The 15,865-nt window shown below is 19.8% G+C and overlaps 4 protein-coding genes and 1 long non-coding RNA gene across 10 annotated transcripts in view; 2 read left to right on the plus strand and 3 right to left on the minus strand.

Annotated features, from left to right (window-relative positions):
* Positions 1 to 1,522, minus strand: part of LOC100865793 (dnaJ homolog subfamily C member 9) — a 29,058-nt gene extending 27,536 nt beyond the window's left edge. The window contains exons 1-3 of the mRNA XM_031916938.2: positions 1,152 to 1,522; positions 720 to 1,034; positions 454 to 620 (exon numbers count right to left, since the gene is read on the minus strand). Of these exons, the coding sequence (XP_031772798.1) occupies positions 454 to 620; positions 720 to 1,034; positions 1,152 to 1,245 (576 nt within the window). The 5' untranslated portion in view covers positions 1,246 to 1,522. The remainder of the gene's footprint in view (positions 1 to 453; positions 621 to 719; positions 1,035 to 1,151) is intronic.
* Positions 1,523 to 2,625: 1,103 nt separating this feature from the next.
* On the minus strand, positions 2,626 to 3,905 carry LOC147658685 (uncharacterized). Its single transcript, XR_015292747.1, has 2 exons — positions 3,778 to 3,905; positions 2,626 to 3,074 (listed from the first exon to the last, which is right to left on the minus strand). It is a non-coding gene; the product is annotated as an uncharacterized LOC147658685 (long non-coding RNA).
* On the plus strand, positions 3,599 to 5,776 carry spn-F (C2H2-type zinc binding domain-containing protein spindle-F). Of its 6 annotated transcripts, none has more exons than XM_086910720.1 (6): positions 3,599 to 3,645; positions 4,167 to 4,455; positions 4,520 to 4,787; positions 4,879 to 4,970; positions 5,064 to 5,253; positions 5,315 to 5,776. In XM_086910720.1, the coding sequence occupies exons 2-6, from the start codon at positions 4,225 to 4,227 to the stop codon at positions 5,611 to 5,613; spliced, it is 1,080 nt and encodes a 359-aa protein (XP_086766846.1). In that variant the 5' UTR covers positions 3,599 to 3,645; positions 4,167 to 4,224; the 3' UTR covers positions 5,614 to 5,776. The 6 variants fall into 6 exon arrangements, with proteins under 6 accessions (XP_086766846.1, XP_086766862.1, XP_086766855.1 ...); XM_086910729.1 differs by lacking the exon at positions 3,599 to 3,645 and adding an exon at positions 3,818 to 3,963; XM_086910708.1 differs by lacking the exon at positions 3,599 to 3,645 and adding an exon at positions 3,833 to 4,007 and having other exon boundaries at positions 4,097 to 4,455.
* An 897-nt stretch (positions 5,777 to 6,673) lies between these two features.
* On the minus strand, positions 6,674 to 8,048 carry mRpL32 (mitochondrial ribosomal protein L32). Its single transcript, XM_003694302.3, has 4 exons — positions 7,924 to 8,048; positions 7,447 to 7,695; positions 7,180 to 7,322; positions 6,674 to 6,906 (listed from the first exon to the last, which is right to left on the minus strand). The coding sequence occupies exons 1-4, from the start codon at positions 8,012 to 8,014 to the stop codon at positions 6,766 to 6,768; spliced, it is 624 nt and encodes a 207-aa protein (XP_003694350.1). The 5' UTR covers positions 8,015 to 8,048; the 3' UTR covers positions 6,674 to 6,765.
* A 469-nt stretch (positions 8,049 to 8,517) lies between these two features.
* qless (decaprenyl diphosphate synthase subunit 1 qless) overlaps positions 8,518 to 15,865 on the plus strand; it is a 178,125-nt gene continuing 170,777 nt past the window's right edge. Inside the window, exon 1 of the mRNA XM_003694297.4 lies at positions 8,518 to 8,792. Coding sequence (XP_003694345.1) covers positions 8,613 to 8,792 — 180 coding nt within the window. The 5' untranslated portion in view covers positions 8,518 to 8,612. The remainder of the gene's footprint in view (positions 8,793 to 15,865) is intronic.

Genomic DNA, 15,865 nt, shown 5'->3' on the forward strand with positions numbered 1-15,865 from the left:
CCTACTACTACTTCCAATCATGATGCAGTACTATGTACTGACAAAAATAGAAAAGTTTGAAAATAGCATGCTGCTCACTTGTTCATGAGATCTAAGATGATCTATAGTATAATTGAAGGAGTGGGGTATCATGTTTAAATTTACGAGCGCGTTCCTACTTGAACGTAAATCTTTTTTTCAATACTTTTGACATTGATAAGATTATATTTATTATGTATTTTATAAAAATATCTGATTAAGAGTAAAACAATTATTTATATAACTTTTTAAATTCTCATTTAATTTTTTTAAATAATATAATTATCAAATTTAACTTAATCGAAATATTAAAAATATTAGAAATTGTTAACATTATACACATAAAATATAAATATTGAAAATATTAAAATCTTGAAAATATATAAACATAAATTTTTGATATATTATTTTAATGCTTTTTTTCTTAATACTTACCTTACGTTTTCTACGTTGTTTTTTCTTATCATTTTCTTGTGTAAATGCTTTGTATTCTGGTACTTCACCTTTCTCTATGAGTCCTTGAATAATACTGTGTAACCTTGGTTCATCATCACAGTTAGTGAAAGGAACAGTTTCTAAAATATAATCCATATCTCCCTTGCCTAATCAATAAAAATTTATTAGTTTAATAAATTAAATTTATTAATTCAATTAATATATTTTATATATATATATATACTTATTATATTAAATTTACATACTATCCATGTAAGCACGCTTTAAATCATTAATTTCTATATCAGATCCTTTATAATTTTTTTCATAGTTGTTGATATCTTCTACTGAAATTTTCTTGAATAGAGATTTCCAATAATCAGCCCAATTTCTCATCATAATTTCTTCGCTTTCTTCATCATATTGACCAGATTGATCATAAATTTTACGTTTTTCATTATCACTAAGAATAGAATGAATTCGTCCCAGTACTTTAAATTTTTCTGTTGCTTCTGCTTTGATATCTTCCTCAACTCGATCAGGATGTACGAGCAAAGATAATTGATGATATGCTTTTTTTACTAAAAAAAATGTTAAAAACAATTTTTATTTGAAATTTAAATATAATAATAGTTTTTATTTAACAAATATGTTTTATTTAAAAATAAGTTTGTATCAAATAGGTTATGTGTACACACCTTGTTTGTCATTAGCAGTTCTTGGAATTTTTAAAACTTCATAAAAATCACGAGCACCGAAGTATTGTTCACAAAGATCTAATAAACTTGTCATGATTTTGATTTTTTACTAAAAATTAATAAGTTTAAATACAAATTATTCCGAAAGACAGAACTACAAGATTATATGTTTTCGCGCTTTTCAGTTAGATTCAAATAGTACTGTGTAAGGTACGACATCTATAATGATGATATATCATCACAAATGAGATTCGTCTATAATATTATGTTGACGAATGAATCCGGAACGGATTCACAAAATGAAATCGGAAACAAAATATTTAGGAAGTTTGTATTATTACTTAGTCAGAAACAATGATACGAACATAGACAAGATATGTAGAATTATCTTATAAGAATATGTAGAATTATCTTATAAGATATGACATTTTATATTCTGAAATTTCATGCAAGAAATTTTAATATTCTTCAAATTCCATTATATTTTCTATTACATCTTAAAAAGAAAAAATTTAAAAAACTATAATTTAAATTTAATACAAAATTATATAATATAAGTATAATAATATAAAATTATATAAAATTATATAATATAAAAATATTTTCTTTTGTTACTAAATAATAATATATATTTAATATATATAAAATGTTTGTAATCATTAAGATCAATTAAAATTTTTTTTTCATAAATAATATAATGTATATATATAATATAATAATTCTTTCAAATTTTTACTTTCTACAATATTTAATATAAATTACATTTAAAAAAAAATATTCAAATTCAATTTTTACACAATTCTTAACTTAATATTCTCTTTAAAAAAAGATTAACATTAGAATTACCGACCTATGGTACTTTCTAAATATTCATTTTACATATAAATGATTATAATTAAAATAATGTCATGAAAATAATGAAGTATATGTAATTAAATTTTTCAGTAAATTACAATATTAATTTTATCATTTTCATGTTGTTAATAATATAAAAAATATGAAATCCGTCGTTTTGATAGGTTTGATTTCTATTTTAATGTTAATATTTTTTTAAGAATAATCAATTAAATTTCATCGTAAGAAGACTATATAGAATACAATAAGAATAAATTATTAAAATTAATATAATTAACATAAATTAACATAAAATTAAGTAAGTCTAAAAAATTAGAAAAATAAAAAAGAATTTAACACAAATTTACTTAATCTCAATAGATTGAAAAAAATTTCAATATATATTATATATATGTATATATAAAATTAATTAAATTTAAATATGAATTAAAAAAATTGAATTTAAATTTGTATAGCAAGTTAAAATATTTATAATCTTATTTCATAATTAAAATAGAAATAATAAAAATATTCATTTCCAAAACAATAAACATTCTCAAAATTTTGGGATCATTCGAAAGTGATTCGAATTTGTCACTATATATATATTCATAATATGAATTTAAAATGATTTGAAATATTTATTAATATTTCAATATAATTTTATTTTAATATAATTTTTATTTTAATATAATTTTCTCATAAAATTTAATTTTAATACTATTAACTATTAATACTATTATAATTTTTTTTTATGTCTATAGTTTTTCATACTATATATATAAGGTACAAATAATAATATTATCTGTTACTAACAACATTACAATTATTGCATAAATATAAGTATGAGGCGTAATCATATTTTTATTAATTTTTTATCCACGCATTATTTACGATCATCGTAATACATGATTTGTTTTGCTTTTACATTCGAGCTCTTTGAATTTGGCTCTTTTATTCTTATAGTTTCGCAGAATAACATTGTTAACAACATTGTTATCATTTGATGTGTGTCTGATTAAATCTATTCCAGGATGTTAGCATAGATTTCCTTTAATTCTGTATTTTTCGTCTTGTTTCTTATGAATACTAAAAAATATAAAAAAAATTAAAAGAGTAAGAAATATGGTTGTTGAATATTAAAAAAAGGATATATAATATAAAGATATAATAGTTAAAAAAAATTCTACGCAAAATGAACGGCGCGTCGATAAAAAATGACTTATACAGTTTTTTAAATATTGTATATATAGTTAACACCATTTCATTTTTAAAATTGAAAGCTTTCATTACTAATGAATTGTAATATTAAAATTTAATTTTTTCAATAAAATTGCTTTATAATATTTCTCATTTTTTCTTTTCTCTTTTTCAAAATAAAAATAATGTTTTTATATATATCATTATAAAGCGATCTGTATAAGATAATATGTCCGAATTAATTATACTTTGAAAGATCGTAAAAAACAATTTGGAATAAATGCATAATTTTTATGTATTATTTAGCATTAGAGAATAATGACCGTTTTTAATAGGAACTTTAATTGGATCATCGAATTAGATGATAATAGATCATTTTTCTGTTTAATTTATGTTGGTATTTATTTTATTATATAGTTGGTAATATAAGAATTCTTAGAACTAAATCAAAATATCGGAGGTTAATAAACATTAAAAATATATGATTAAATTTCTATAAAGATGCATCACAGTTATTCTATAATTCGTTTGTAATACTACCTTATTTATATTATTATAAAAAACTTTATATTATTTATAATTTCATACTTACATTTGTTTTTCTTTTCATCCACTATTAATATTGTAATCTTATTGTATGCTAAATCGATAACATTGGAAATGACACAAGAATGATAATGGGGGCTTTTTTGGATTATGTGACACAATTTTATATTAAGTGATAGTGAATAGACATTAAGTTATTTATCTTATGTCTTATTTATGTGAAAATCTGAGTGTAATTACAAATCATATTTTATAATAATTTCAAAATATTAAAATGTATGACAGTTTAACCTAATTTAATAATTTTATTGTGACATTTTTATTAACCTAATTATTATTTATTAATTTATTTTTTATTCATATAGAATGTTTATTTTTTTAAAAATGTAACTTTTTAAGAAGAATTTATTTTGTTTATGTATTTCCTACTATTAGAAAAATTTTTCTGATTGTGAAATTGCATTTTCACTTTTGCTAATTTTATTACTACGACATGAATGACATGGAACAATTGGAAAATACAGATAATGAAAAATGTAGTTCTTATTATGCCTTATTAGTTGCATTTAAAACTATGAATGAACGTTGTCAACAATTAGAAACAAGATTAGCAACTGTTGAAGAAGAGAATATGTGTTTAAGACTTGAATGTGGAAAAGATGAATCTGCAATGATTACAAAAATTAATGATAATAATGAAAAAACTATTGTGCAAAGTTTAAAGGTTTGCATAATATATATGATGATATATAAATATATTTTATATTTTAATATATATTAATTCATAGGAAAAAATAGAAGAACTAAAAAAACAAAAATCTCAACTTACTCATCAAGTTTTTATGGTAGCAGCAGAAAATCGACAGTTATGGAACAGGTTAAGTAAATTAACAAAAACTAATAAATGTCTAGGAAGTCAATTAACAAAAATCTCTGATACGCTTAAACAACATTCTCCAGTACAAGCATCAGATATCGTCTCTTATAGTTTTCGAGATATTTTTAGTTCTACTAAAGAAGATAACAATCAGCAATGTACATTAGTTACAAACAATGGTTTGTTATTAAATATAATTTATTTATTTTAAATTTCAATTAAATTTTATGTATTAAATTATGTAATGTTCTGTTTCTAATTTCAACATAGGTGAGAAAGAACAAAGCTTAGAGGAAATATCACTTAGACTTATAAATAGTATTATGTTAGAAAAATCAGATCTTGAACAGCAATATGCAGAGGTAATTTTAAAAAATAATAAAATGAATTAAATTTTATATATTTTAATTATTCCTATTTTATTATTATATTTATTATTATAATTATTTATCTAGATGGTTGAAATGCAAAATAACACTGAATTAGATTTACGAAATATTGGTTTTACTTATCCAGAGGATTCAGATACAGATTTAGAATTATTAAAACAACATGATATTAGATTGTCACAGATGAAAAACAGTTTATTAGCACAACAAATAAAATTAAAAAGAGTAATGCAAAATTTCAAAAAAAAGAAAGAAGGTAAATAAGTAACATTAAAAAAAAATTATTTTAAAAAAATTAATTTTAAATATAATTACAGGATTAATGTGTAATAATTGTCGTACAAATGCAAATAAAAAAATGTGTCAAGCAGGTACTCAGTTTAATTTTAATGAAAATATTAAAGAACATAATGCAACTCAAACCAGTCTCCAAACTTCAAGTCTATCTTTAGAAAAATGTTCCAAGTCAGCAGATAATACAGACCAAGACAATAAAATTTGCCCATTGTGTGGAATGTTTTATGGAAAAACTACTACATTTGCAGACTTCCATGAACATGTTTTAAGTCATTTTAATAAAGATTTATCTGTAGATGGTTTTGAAATACTTCATTAATGAAAATTAGAGATTATGAAGAAACAGCATTTTGATTTTCTAAAATTTTATATATCATTATGTTATTTTAAAACTAAGATAAATGTAAATATTATGTATTATTATGAAAAGTGTATTAATCTTAATAGAATTGAAAATGTTTTTCATTATTGAATTTTATAAACTGTTGAAAGTTTAACAAATATCATATATAAGAATGATTCAATACAAAAATAGCAAATAATATAATTGTTAACAATATTACTTATTTTTATGTTGATCAATTACAAAAATAAAAGAAAAAGTTATAATAAGAAATTATATGAGAATAATATAAAAATATTTATAATTATAACATTTATAAATATTCTAGTACTTCATTTATATGAACTTGAGATAAACAAATAATCAGCATATAACATTTTTAAATAAGATTCCAATTATAATTGTTTTATAATTTTGTCCAATTAATAGGAATTCATATGAAAGAATGTCACAAAATATTTTTCTAAAATACAGAATTATATATTTTAAATATTATAAATTTAGAAATAATTTTGTAAATATAATAATCTAATATTTAATGAAATAAATTTTGCATTATATATATTATTTAAACTTTTAATTATATATTGATTTTGAATTATATATATTTTAATTATATATTGTAAAAATGCTCATATAAATAGAGTGACATTCAATAATAATTGAAGTAATAGAAGAAGAAGAAAAAAGAAATTCTACTTAAGAACATAGAATTTAGATGATCAAACATTATATAAGATTTTGTCCATATAAATGGAGTTTCATTAGTTTCTAAAAGTTTACAGCATAGAATTCCATTTATATGAATCTGATATGAATCTATTATTTATCTTTATTATTTTTAACTTTTCTTTCAAATAATCGCAATTCAAATTTAGTAAAATATAAATAAATTCAATCGTTCATAAAAGATATCCGTATAATTAAAGTAACGTTTAATATTAGATAATAGAAGATCTAGTTTAATGAGATATCGTTGATGAGATAAAATTTTCATTTTAATAAATGGAATTCTATTATAAAAAAAAATTAACTCTTTTTTACATTATTTAAATTTATTTAATTTAAACAAAGTTTATTAATATATTTAATTACTAATATAATTAATTATAAATTATTTAATTATTCTTAGTTATTCTTATTATTTTTTGAAGATTCAAGTTCAAGTTTTTCTTTCTCCGAATCAAATTGTTCTTTTGTTGTTGGTTGAAGTAAATTTGGACTAAACCAATCAGGTCTTTTCTTACGTAATTCTACAATCCTTTGTTTCTGTGTGGAAGTATAATTATAAATTTTGTAAAAATTATATATTATATATTATATATAATATTCTATTTTATGTATATTATTACTGTACATTGCTGAAAAAAATTTTTTTTTGGAAGAAATTTCTGTTGATACATAAAAATAGATATGTATTAAAACTATTTATAGATAAAAACATATCAAATATTTTATATTAACAAATAAAGTAAGAAGATATTTTGCCTCTATTTTATTTTATGGAATTTCTTTTCAGCAATACATAATATATATTAATACCTTCCAAAAATTATCTTCATATTGTTCTTTTTCTCCTTCATATAATACTATAACATCTTGTTCAACAGGTTTTAATCCTAACGAATCTTGTATAGCTTGTTGCATTATTTCTGTTTCTTTTTTAATTACTTCATAACAATATCCTACAAATTAAAAAAAATAAAAATAAAATTATAATTCTTAAATATAATTTAATTAATAAATAATAATTATTATATATAATATTAATAAATATTATTATGTAAATATATAAATTGTATATCTTACCACAAAGTGTACCAGCTTCATAATCATGACCACATTTTCTACACATTAAGATATTAGTTTTAGGAACATGGGGTTTCCAATGTAATTCAGGGATACCAAATCTTCGACAAAGACGTTTTTCGATAGTTCGTCGTTTCTTAGGTACAGCCCATAAAATTGTATTATTTAATATATCTTTTAAAGATTGTCCAAGAAAGTTAATAGATTGTACTTGTTTTACAGAATTATATTCAATCACGTATAAATTACCTAAATAGAATATAAATACTATTTGATAAAAAGCAATAAATGTAAAAATCATATAAATGTGTGATAATTTTAAATTAATAATTTTTATTATTTATAAACAATTCAAATTGTAATATTTTAAGAAGGTTAGAAACGTTGAAAAATTCTTTTAAATTTTAAATTTCAAATTATTTTTAATTTTTTTATATAATTAAATCTAAATATAATAAACAAAATTTTTTTCATTACTTGGTGGAAAATTACGTCCTAAAATAATATTAATTACTTGGTCAAATGTTTTAAATGCTTGATATAATCTATTAAAAATATTATTCGCCATGTTTAAAATAGACCATAGAATATAGCAAATAATATAGAACGAAATCTGTGTTAACATTAAGGATAATTCTTAATATTTATTATAAAAAAATTAATGAAATATGATTATTTATTTAATTTTTATGTAATTTTATTTCATAATAATTTATAAGCTATTATTTTACAAATTAAATTTTATATAAGTAATATAAAATTATTATTAACGAAACGTAATCAAGATTATTAATATAAAAATTAAAAAAAATATTATTATTTAAAATATTTTAATTCATAACCATTTTAAATTATTTATTAATTATTTTTTCTTATTATGAATATTAATTATAATAATTATTTAAATAAAATAAATATTTAAAAAAATATATAATATATATGTGAATTAGATGTCGCTAATGACTTTTAATGTAATATTTCTGATAATCTATTGTCTTTGAAAATATTTAGTGATTAAACTAATTTATCGTTTATAGTATTGTTCTTACTAATGCCGTATACAGCGGGTGTATTTACAGGTAGGGACGGGAAAGGGAAAAGTGAGTGGGGAAGTGATTTTGAACTATCGGTGGGGCTAGTAGAACTCGAAAGTCTTTACAAGTCGTATGACTCGGCTCACTACAGTTTTCGCTATGGCGTGTATAGGGTCGAGTAGGTTCTGTGCTCGTGCAGAGAAACTGTGCCAGTTTAAACATCTCGCCCAATTACGAAAGAAAATTTCAACATGTGTTAAGTCAGGAACTATAATCGAAAATTCGACAAATAATTTCATTCAACATTGTCAGGTATGTTAATTTTATTTATTGGCACTGTTATGATTTATGAAAAATATATATAATCAATACAATCACAACACAAGAAAAATTATTTTTATATCTCAGTATCAATATTTTGTAATACAAGCATAAAATCTTATTATTCCATTCACTTTCAGTCAAATATTATGAGTTATTCCTCTATTACTAATAACATAACCTACGATTCATTTCGCATATAAAAACTTGTAGTGTTATATTTAGTGTTTTATAATTTATTATGTTAATTTTTATATATAGATATAAAAAATAAAACAGTTAATACTATAATAATACTAAAATGCATAAAACAAAGAATATTAGTTAATTTTATAGGTTTCAATAATTATATAATGTCTAGTAAAATGCGATAGTAAATCATGTTTCTTAACTTAATTTAAATTTCAAATATTAAAAAAATAAATAAATATATTTTGTAAATATTTTTATTTTCATAATATGAATATAAATTCTTAAAATGATAATAAACATACAGAATGTCACAAACAAAATTTAAAAACCACGTTTTCATGCAGCTGAGCTGTCAGCTGTTTCTAGCAGACGACTTAGCTGCCGTCTACTACTTGGTTATGTTATAACTTTTATTAAATACTTTGACTTTAGTGAATAGAATAATTTTTTATAAAAATATTATAAATAATTATATTTTGAATTATAATTTAGTATCATTATAACAATGTGATATGATTACGTTTACAATATTGTTTAAACTTTATACTGATTGTACGAGCGGCATATAATCACTAAACGCATGCGCGTTAGATAAATTTGAATTTTATTCTTAATACTTGTATATGAAATTCAATCATTAAAAATGATAAATTATATTAAATAGTGTAAAAATAAATTATTATTTAAAATTAATAATAATATTAATAATAATGTCTTTATGAGTTGAAAAATATTTTATATTAAATATAAATATAAATATAATATATATAATATTATAATATTAATACTATCCTATTAAAATATTAATTATTAATTTAATTTTTAATTTTTGCTCATTTTTCAATTTCTAAATATAAGCAATTTCTAACGAAAGTTTTCCATAAATCATTCTGAACGACAAAATGAATCGCACGACTTTCTCTGTTCGAAAGTGACACAGAGACCGGATTTTGAAATCTCTTTCAATAGCTTGCAAATCGAACACATAAGTTCGGCATATCAGTTAATAGTCGTCTCCAATTATTATGCAAGTCTTAGGTAAATGATGGCTTTGGACGTTAATCATAAAGAATCTTCTTTCCTATTTCATTACCTACTGATGGCTAAATATTATCGAAATAAATCAGAACTGGTTATGATAACGACGAATTTTAAGTCTTGTAAGTAGGCTAACTGACCCGTGAGATATTCTCCTTCGAATATGGTTAATTCATAGAATCCACGTTCTTGACTTTCTCGGCTTATTCAGTTGTATTCAGTGTATATAAATGCGTATAACTGCTTATTGATCCTTCAATTAAAAATTTTATAATTTTTATATAAATGAAACGGTTTTTACAATTTTTGAAAATTTAAATAATTAATAAATTAATATATAGCTTTTCTATTATTATATATAATAATATGTAATATGCAATAATTAAATAATTATTGCAATATTAAAGAAAAAAATATAATTGCAAATATTTTTTTATTATTATTTTAACAATCTTTATTTTTATATTGTACAATTTATATTATAATTATGTTAAATTTATAATTGTATACATAATTATTTAAATTATATAATATTATAAATTATATAAATGAATGTTTTATACATATACTTGAATTATATATATATATATTAATTTTTTGTATCTTTATTGTAAATAATAAATTATTTAATTATAAATAATAATTAATTAATAATTATTTTAAATAAAAAAATTAAAAAAATAATTTTAGAAATTTAATTTTTTTTATTTTACATAATGTATTTTTTTAATAATCCATTTTGTTGTAATATGTTATAATTTATAGTTATAATGTGAAAATAATATGATAGTAAAAATAAACAGTCAATATTGCTTTATTATCTCAAATCGTACAGATTATAGGATTATAAACTTTTCTAATGCAAATGTAAGGTCATTAACACTGTTTCCCAATTTTATTTGCAAATCCTGTTTCCCAATCATCGTCACTCTCCATATCTCGCGTACAATAAGGGAGATTTCCTTCATTGACGCAGTATCTATGCTTTTGACATTCTACTCTCGTGAATATTGCACGTGTGTACGCACGCATAGGAATGCATGAATAGTTTTACAATGCGATTATTGTTAAATTACTGCGCACTGCATTCGATGAGGCATCTTATAAATTAACATACAAAATCTGCGCAAACGTTTTTGGATTGTTCGGCCTAATTTCACTAAACACACTATTAATTAATCATAGTAAATTATATATTATACAAAAATGTTAATGGATAAGCGATAAAAATTTTTGAATATTTGCAAAAATAAGATAAATATAAAAAACGATACATAAGAAAGATATGTAAAAGATTTTTTTAAGATTTTAAGAATATATATACAAATTTATAATTTAATACAAATTTTAATATTTTAATATATATACTTTTATCAAATAACAAGTTTTATTAATTGCATTATGTTTCCTTTATATTCTTCATATTATAAAAAAAATATAAATAGAATTACTTGAGATTAGAATTATTTTACTTCTATATTTTCTTCATGAAATAAATCATGAAATAAATATATATCATATTTATATTATATAGATTGTTCTGTTATTCATAGATATAAATGAATTATGGATAATTGGTTACTTTGTATGTGAAAAAAATAAAAAAATGTAGAATAAAATTTTATTGTTTAAATCTTGTTTTGACAAACAAGAAAGAGATTGAACATATACAGCCAAGAAATCATATAATCGATAAATATTTAAATTCAGTTTTTTTGAAAATTATTTTTAGTTTAAGTGAGAAAAATTTATTTTCATATTTTTTGTTTATTTTAATTTGTAGAATTATTTTTTTTATATTATATGCAGATTATTTGTATTTAATTGTATTAATTATATTTTTTAATTTTTCTTTTTAAATTTCTCAAACTTGATTTAAGTCTCAAATGAAAAAATTTTATTTTTTCTTTTCGATTAATTTTTTAATAAAAAAATCATCGAATCTCATTGTACCACCAATAATAATTCCTTACATTTGAAAATTTATGTAGTTAATACATTGGATATATATTTATTTATCGAAGACTTATCCTATACACTGATTCTATTTTCGAATAATATTATTAATTTTTAGTATCAAAATATAATTTTCTTTTTTTAAAATATACGAATCAAAGTTACCAGAAAATTTCAATTAAAGATAATAATTTAATTTGTCAAAATTTTAGTGACTTCCTAATGTGTACATTTATTAATTTTTTTTTAATTTGAAAAAAAATTTTTTATTATATTTCACATTGTTACAATTTTTAATTTTATATATAATATAATATATAATTATGTTTGTATATATTAGTAAATAATATATAATATCATTTCTTTCAATATTACATATAGCAAATATTTTGAATATTTTACATCTCTGCTTTATGTTTTAAAGTCAATGCAATTAGAATCATTTATTCAAAGTTATATATATTATATACATTTTATTACATTGAATATTTTTTATTGTGAATTGTAATTATATTTTTTTTTTGCAAAATATTCAACAAAAATAATCGTGTTCATATACTATATATATGCAGTACATTTATTACATTTTTCACTGTACGAAGATCTTTTTTGCATCTTTTAATTAGTCTTTAAATTAGTATTCATCTACTTTCTATTCTTTTTTAAAATGATAGATTTATCATATAAATATTTAAATAATGTATAAGATTTCCTATAATACGAAGAAAAATATTTCACGAATTTTATTATAGAAAATCAAGAGTGCAAAATGTTAGAAAAATTACGTAAAATTATGTAAAAAAAAATTTTTTTTAATATAATAGAAAATAATATTCTTTTTATTTTATTTTAAAATAATAAAAATGTAAAAATTTGTCATCATAAATAAGGTACATAATATAAAATTTGTCATCATATATATAGAATAATATAAAATAAAAAGACAGATAATATTATATTTTAATTTTAGAAAATTGTTTAATCATTCTGTTGATATTATTTTTCGAATTTTCTTCAACTTCAAAACTTATTTATTCCTTTAAAAAACTTTATTTATTCCTTATGTAATATCATTTTGTATTATTTTCTTAACAACAATTTTATTTATATTCCAAATTTTCCTTTGCATTATAGAAAAGCACTAGTGTTTTTATAATACAGCATTGTAGAATTCTATTATATTTACAAATTTATTTATCAATAAAAAATATAAAAAAAATAGTTATTTCTACATTAATAATTAACAATTAAAAAATTGCAGCTATTACAGTTAATAAATGATATGCAAACTATAATTGTAATGATAATATATTTTTTTAATCAAACTAATTAAAAAATAAATTCAAATAGAAATCTTAAAAATAATATAATTTCTCTATGTTTTTTAAACTGTATTATTTTGAAATTATATAAAGAAAAATTATATAAGAAGTTATTATATATAAAAAAAAAATTAATTTATAAAACATATTTCGGAATTGTATACTTTTCAATTTGTATATTAAAATATTTTTTTAGAATTAAAGCGTTTCCACTTGTCTTCCTTGAACCAGATTCCCATAATCACGTAACAATTATCCGGTTATAAGTATTGAAATAAGGTTGTGAGAATCAATTTCTATGTGTGAAAACCGGTTTAATTAATATTTCGTTTTTTCAATCTCTTTAAATCGATAAGAAAGTTAAGAACAAAAAATAATGATGAAATATTTTGTGAAATTAATGGAATACATTGCACAGCGCAGATTTTTTAGATTTTTTAGAAAAATCGAAAACTATGCAATGTATCAATCGTTACTCAAGAGAAATTAATTGTCATAAAAAAAATTATTACAAATATATAAATGTACGTACAAATCAATTGCGATATTAACTATTGATTCTTAAATGAATTTTGTATTATTTTATATTTTGTAATTATTTATATAATAGAATACATTGTTGATCAGATTTTTAACCCCGTATTTAATTCAGATATTAAAGAAAGAGTAAATCTTATTATCTTCAAATCGAGTTAAAATATATATACAAATATATACAAAATATATATACAATTATTAATAATTAAATTGTAATATATTTATAATAAATTGTATATATTCGTTATATATTGCAATTAATAAATAATAAAAATAAAATAAATTGATATTGACTGTTAATTATGTTTATTTTATTATGATATTAATAAATTCATTTATTTAAGATGGATAAAATTTAATTTTTGAATTTACGAAACTTGAATTCGAAATACGAAACTCTTGAAAAAATGCTTATTTTTTCTTTCTTGTTTTCTAAAAAGATTTGTTAAAAATTAAAATTTTGATAAAATTTTTTACAATAAAAATTTAACAAAATTCCAAATATCATAATTTTAATCTTAATAATTTATATGATTCAAAATTACGCATATTAAAAATTTTATTAATTTATGAAAAATATTTTCAAAATTTTGTTCGAGAAAATAAAGTTACCTTTCAACAAATTCATCCGTATACTTTCTGAATGAAATCTTTGAGATAGGTATAATCACTCTTCTTGAATCCTTTCACTTACAAGTACTTTCGCACGGTGTGTATCCCTAATTTGATTTAAATGTTATACTGGATGGATAAATGTTATACTAATAAAACTGGAACAAGTTAATTTCAGAAATAGATTGTTATAAAGAAATTATATCGATATTATGTATATAAATTTTTAATTTTATTACAACTACAAAAAATCCTTAGAAATTGATTCATGTCAAATATGATATATTATTGTATTTTTTTTTTATTTTTTTTTAATTTATAAAATTTAAAATCTTTATGTGATTATAAATTGTCAAAACATTAGTTTTGATATCCGATACCTTATTATTCACATTTGTCCATTTTTTGATTTTGCTATATTATGAATCATAGGATATATTAGACTTGAGCGTTAGTTCAAATTAAAAAATTAATAATAAATGAATTTATATAATTAAATAAATTTTATTCGAATATCGAATAACGTATAAAATTTATTCCTCATTTGTTCATTCATTAAATATTAATTTGTTGATTAATAATATTGATCAAGATAAAGTCATTAAAATCATGAAAAAGCTATTTTTTTTTCTTGAGCGTTTTTGGTTCGCCTTTGATATACTTAGTTAACGATCGAATGCATGATAGTATATATTCTATATAAACATCTCTTTCAATGTTATATATATATATATATATATATATATATATATAATATATATATCTATCACATAGATACATACATGTATGTAATATCAAATAATCGAAATTACTAGTTAAATCGAGTTATTAGTATTATAATTCAATTATTATTCACGAATGATGAATAATTTTGTATATGAAAAAAAATATCATTATAAAATAAATTATAAAATTATAAATCATATATCATTAAAATTGATTTATTCGTTATTTAAAATAATTTTTGCTCAATTCTATTATATGTTCGCTATTACTATCAAAATATCGTCGACATAGCATGTAACATATCATGCATCGATGGTGTATCAATAAAGTATGTATTGTTAATCACTACATATGTTACAATTGTAACATCAAAGGTTCAAATTGCCATTAATGAAAAAACGATTGTATTAATTATGCTTTAACAAGTATGTAATAATAATACTAATATAAAAATAGATATTGATGATACATGATATGGCATTAATATTTTCCTGATAGCAATGAATATGCTAAGTAATTATAATAATGCATAAATATAGCTGTAAGATCCGTCACTATAATGCAATGAAATGATATAATAATTATTAAAAAAATATCTAAAATCTTTTTTAATTTTTATTCTTCTCTATATATTTTCTTGTAAAAGTTATGATTTTTTTAATACAAACATTCAACTACGCA

The sequence above is a fragment of the Apis florea genome, unplaced genomic scaffold (assembly GCF_048593485.1).
Source record: "Apis florea isolate Af1SG1 unplaced genomic scaffold, ASM4859348v1 contig_1789_pilon, whole genome shotgun sequence".
NCBI classification, from domain to species: domain Eukaryota; kingdom Metazoa; phylum Arthropoda; class Insecta; order Hymenoptera; family Apidae; genus Apis; species Apis florea.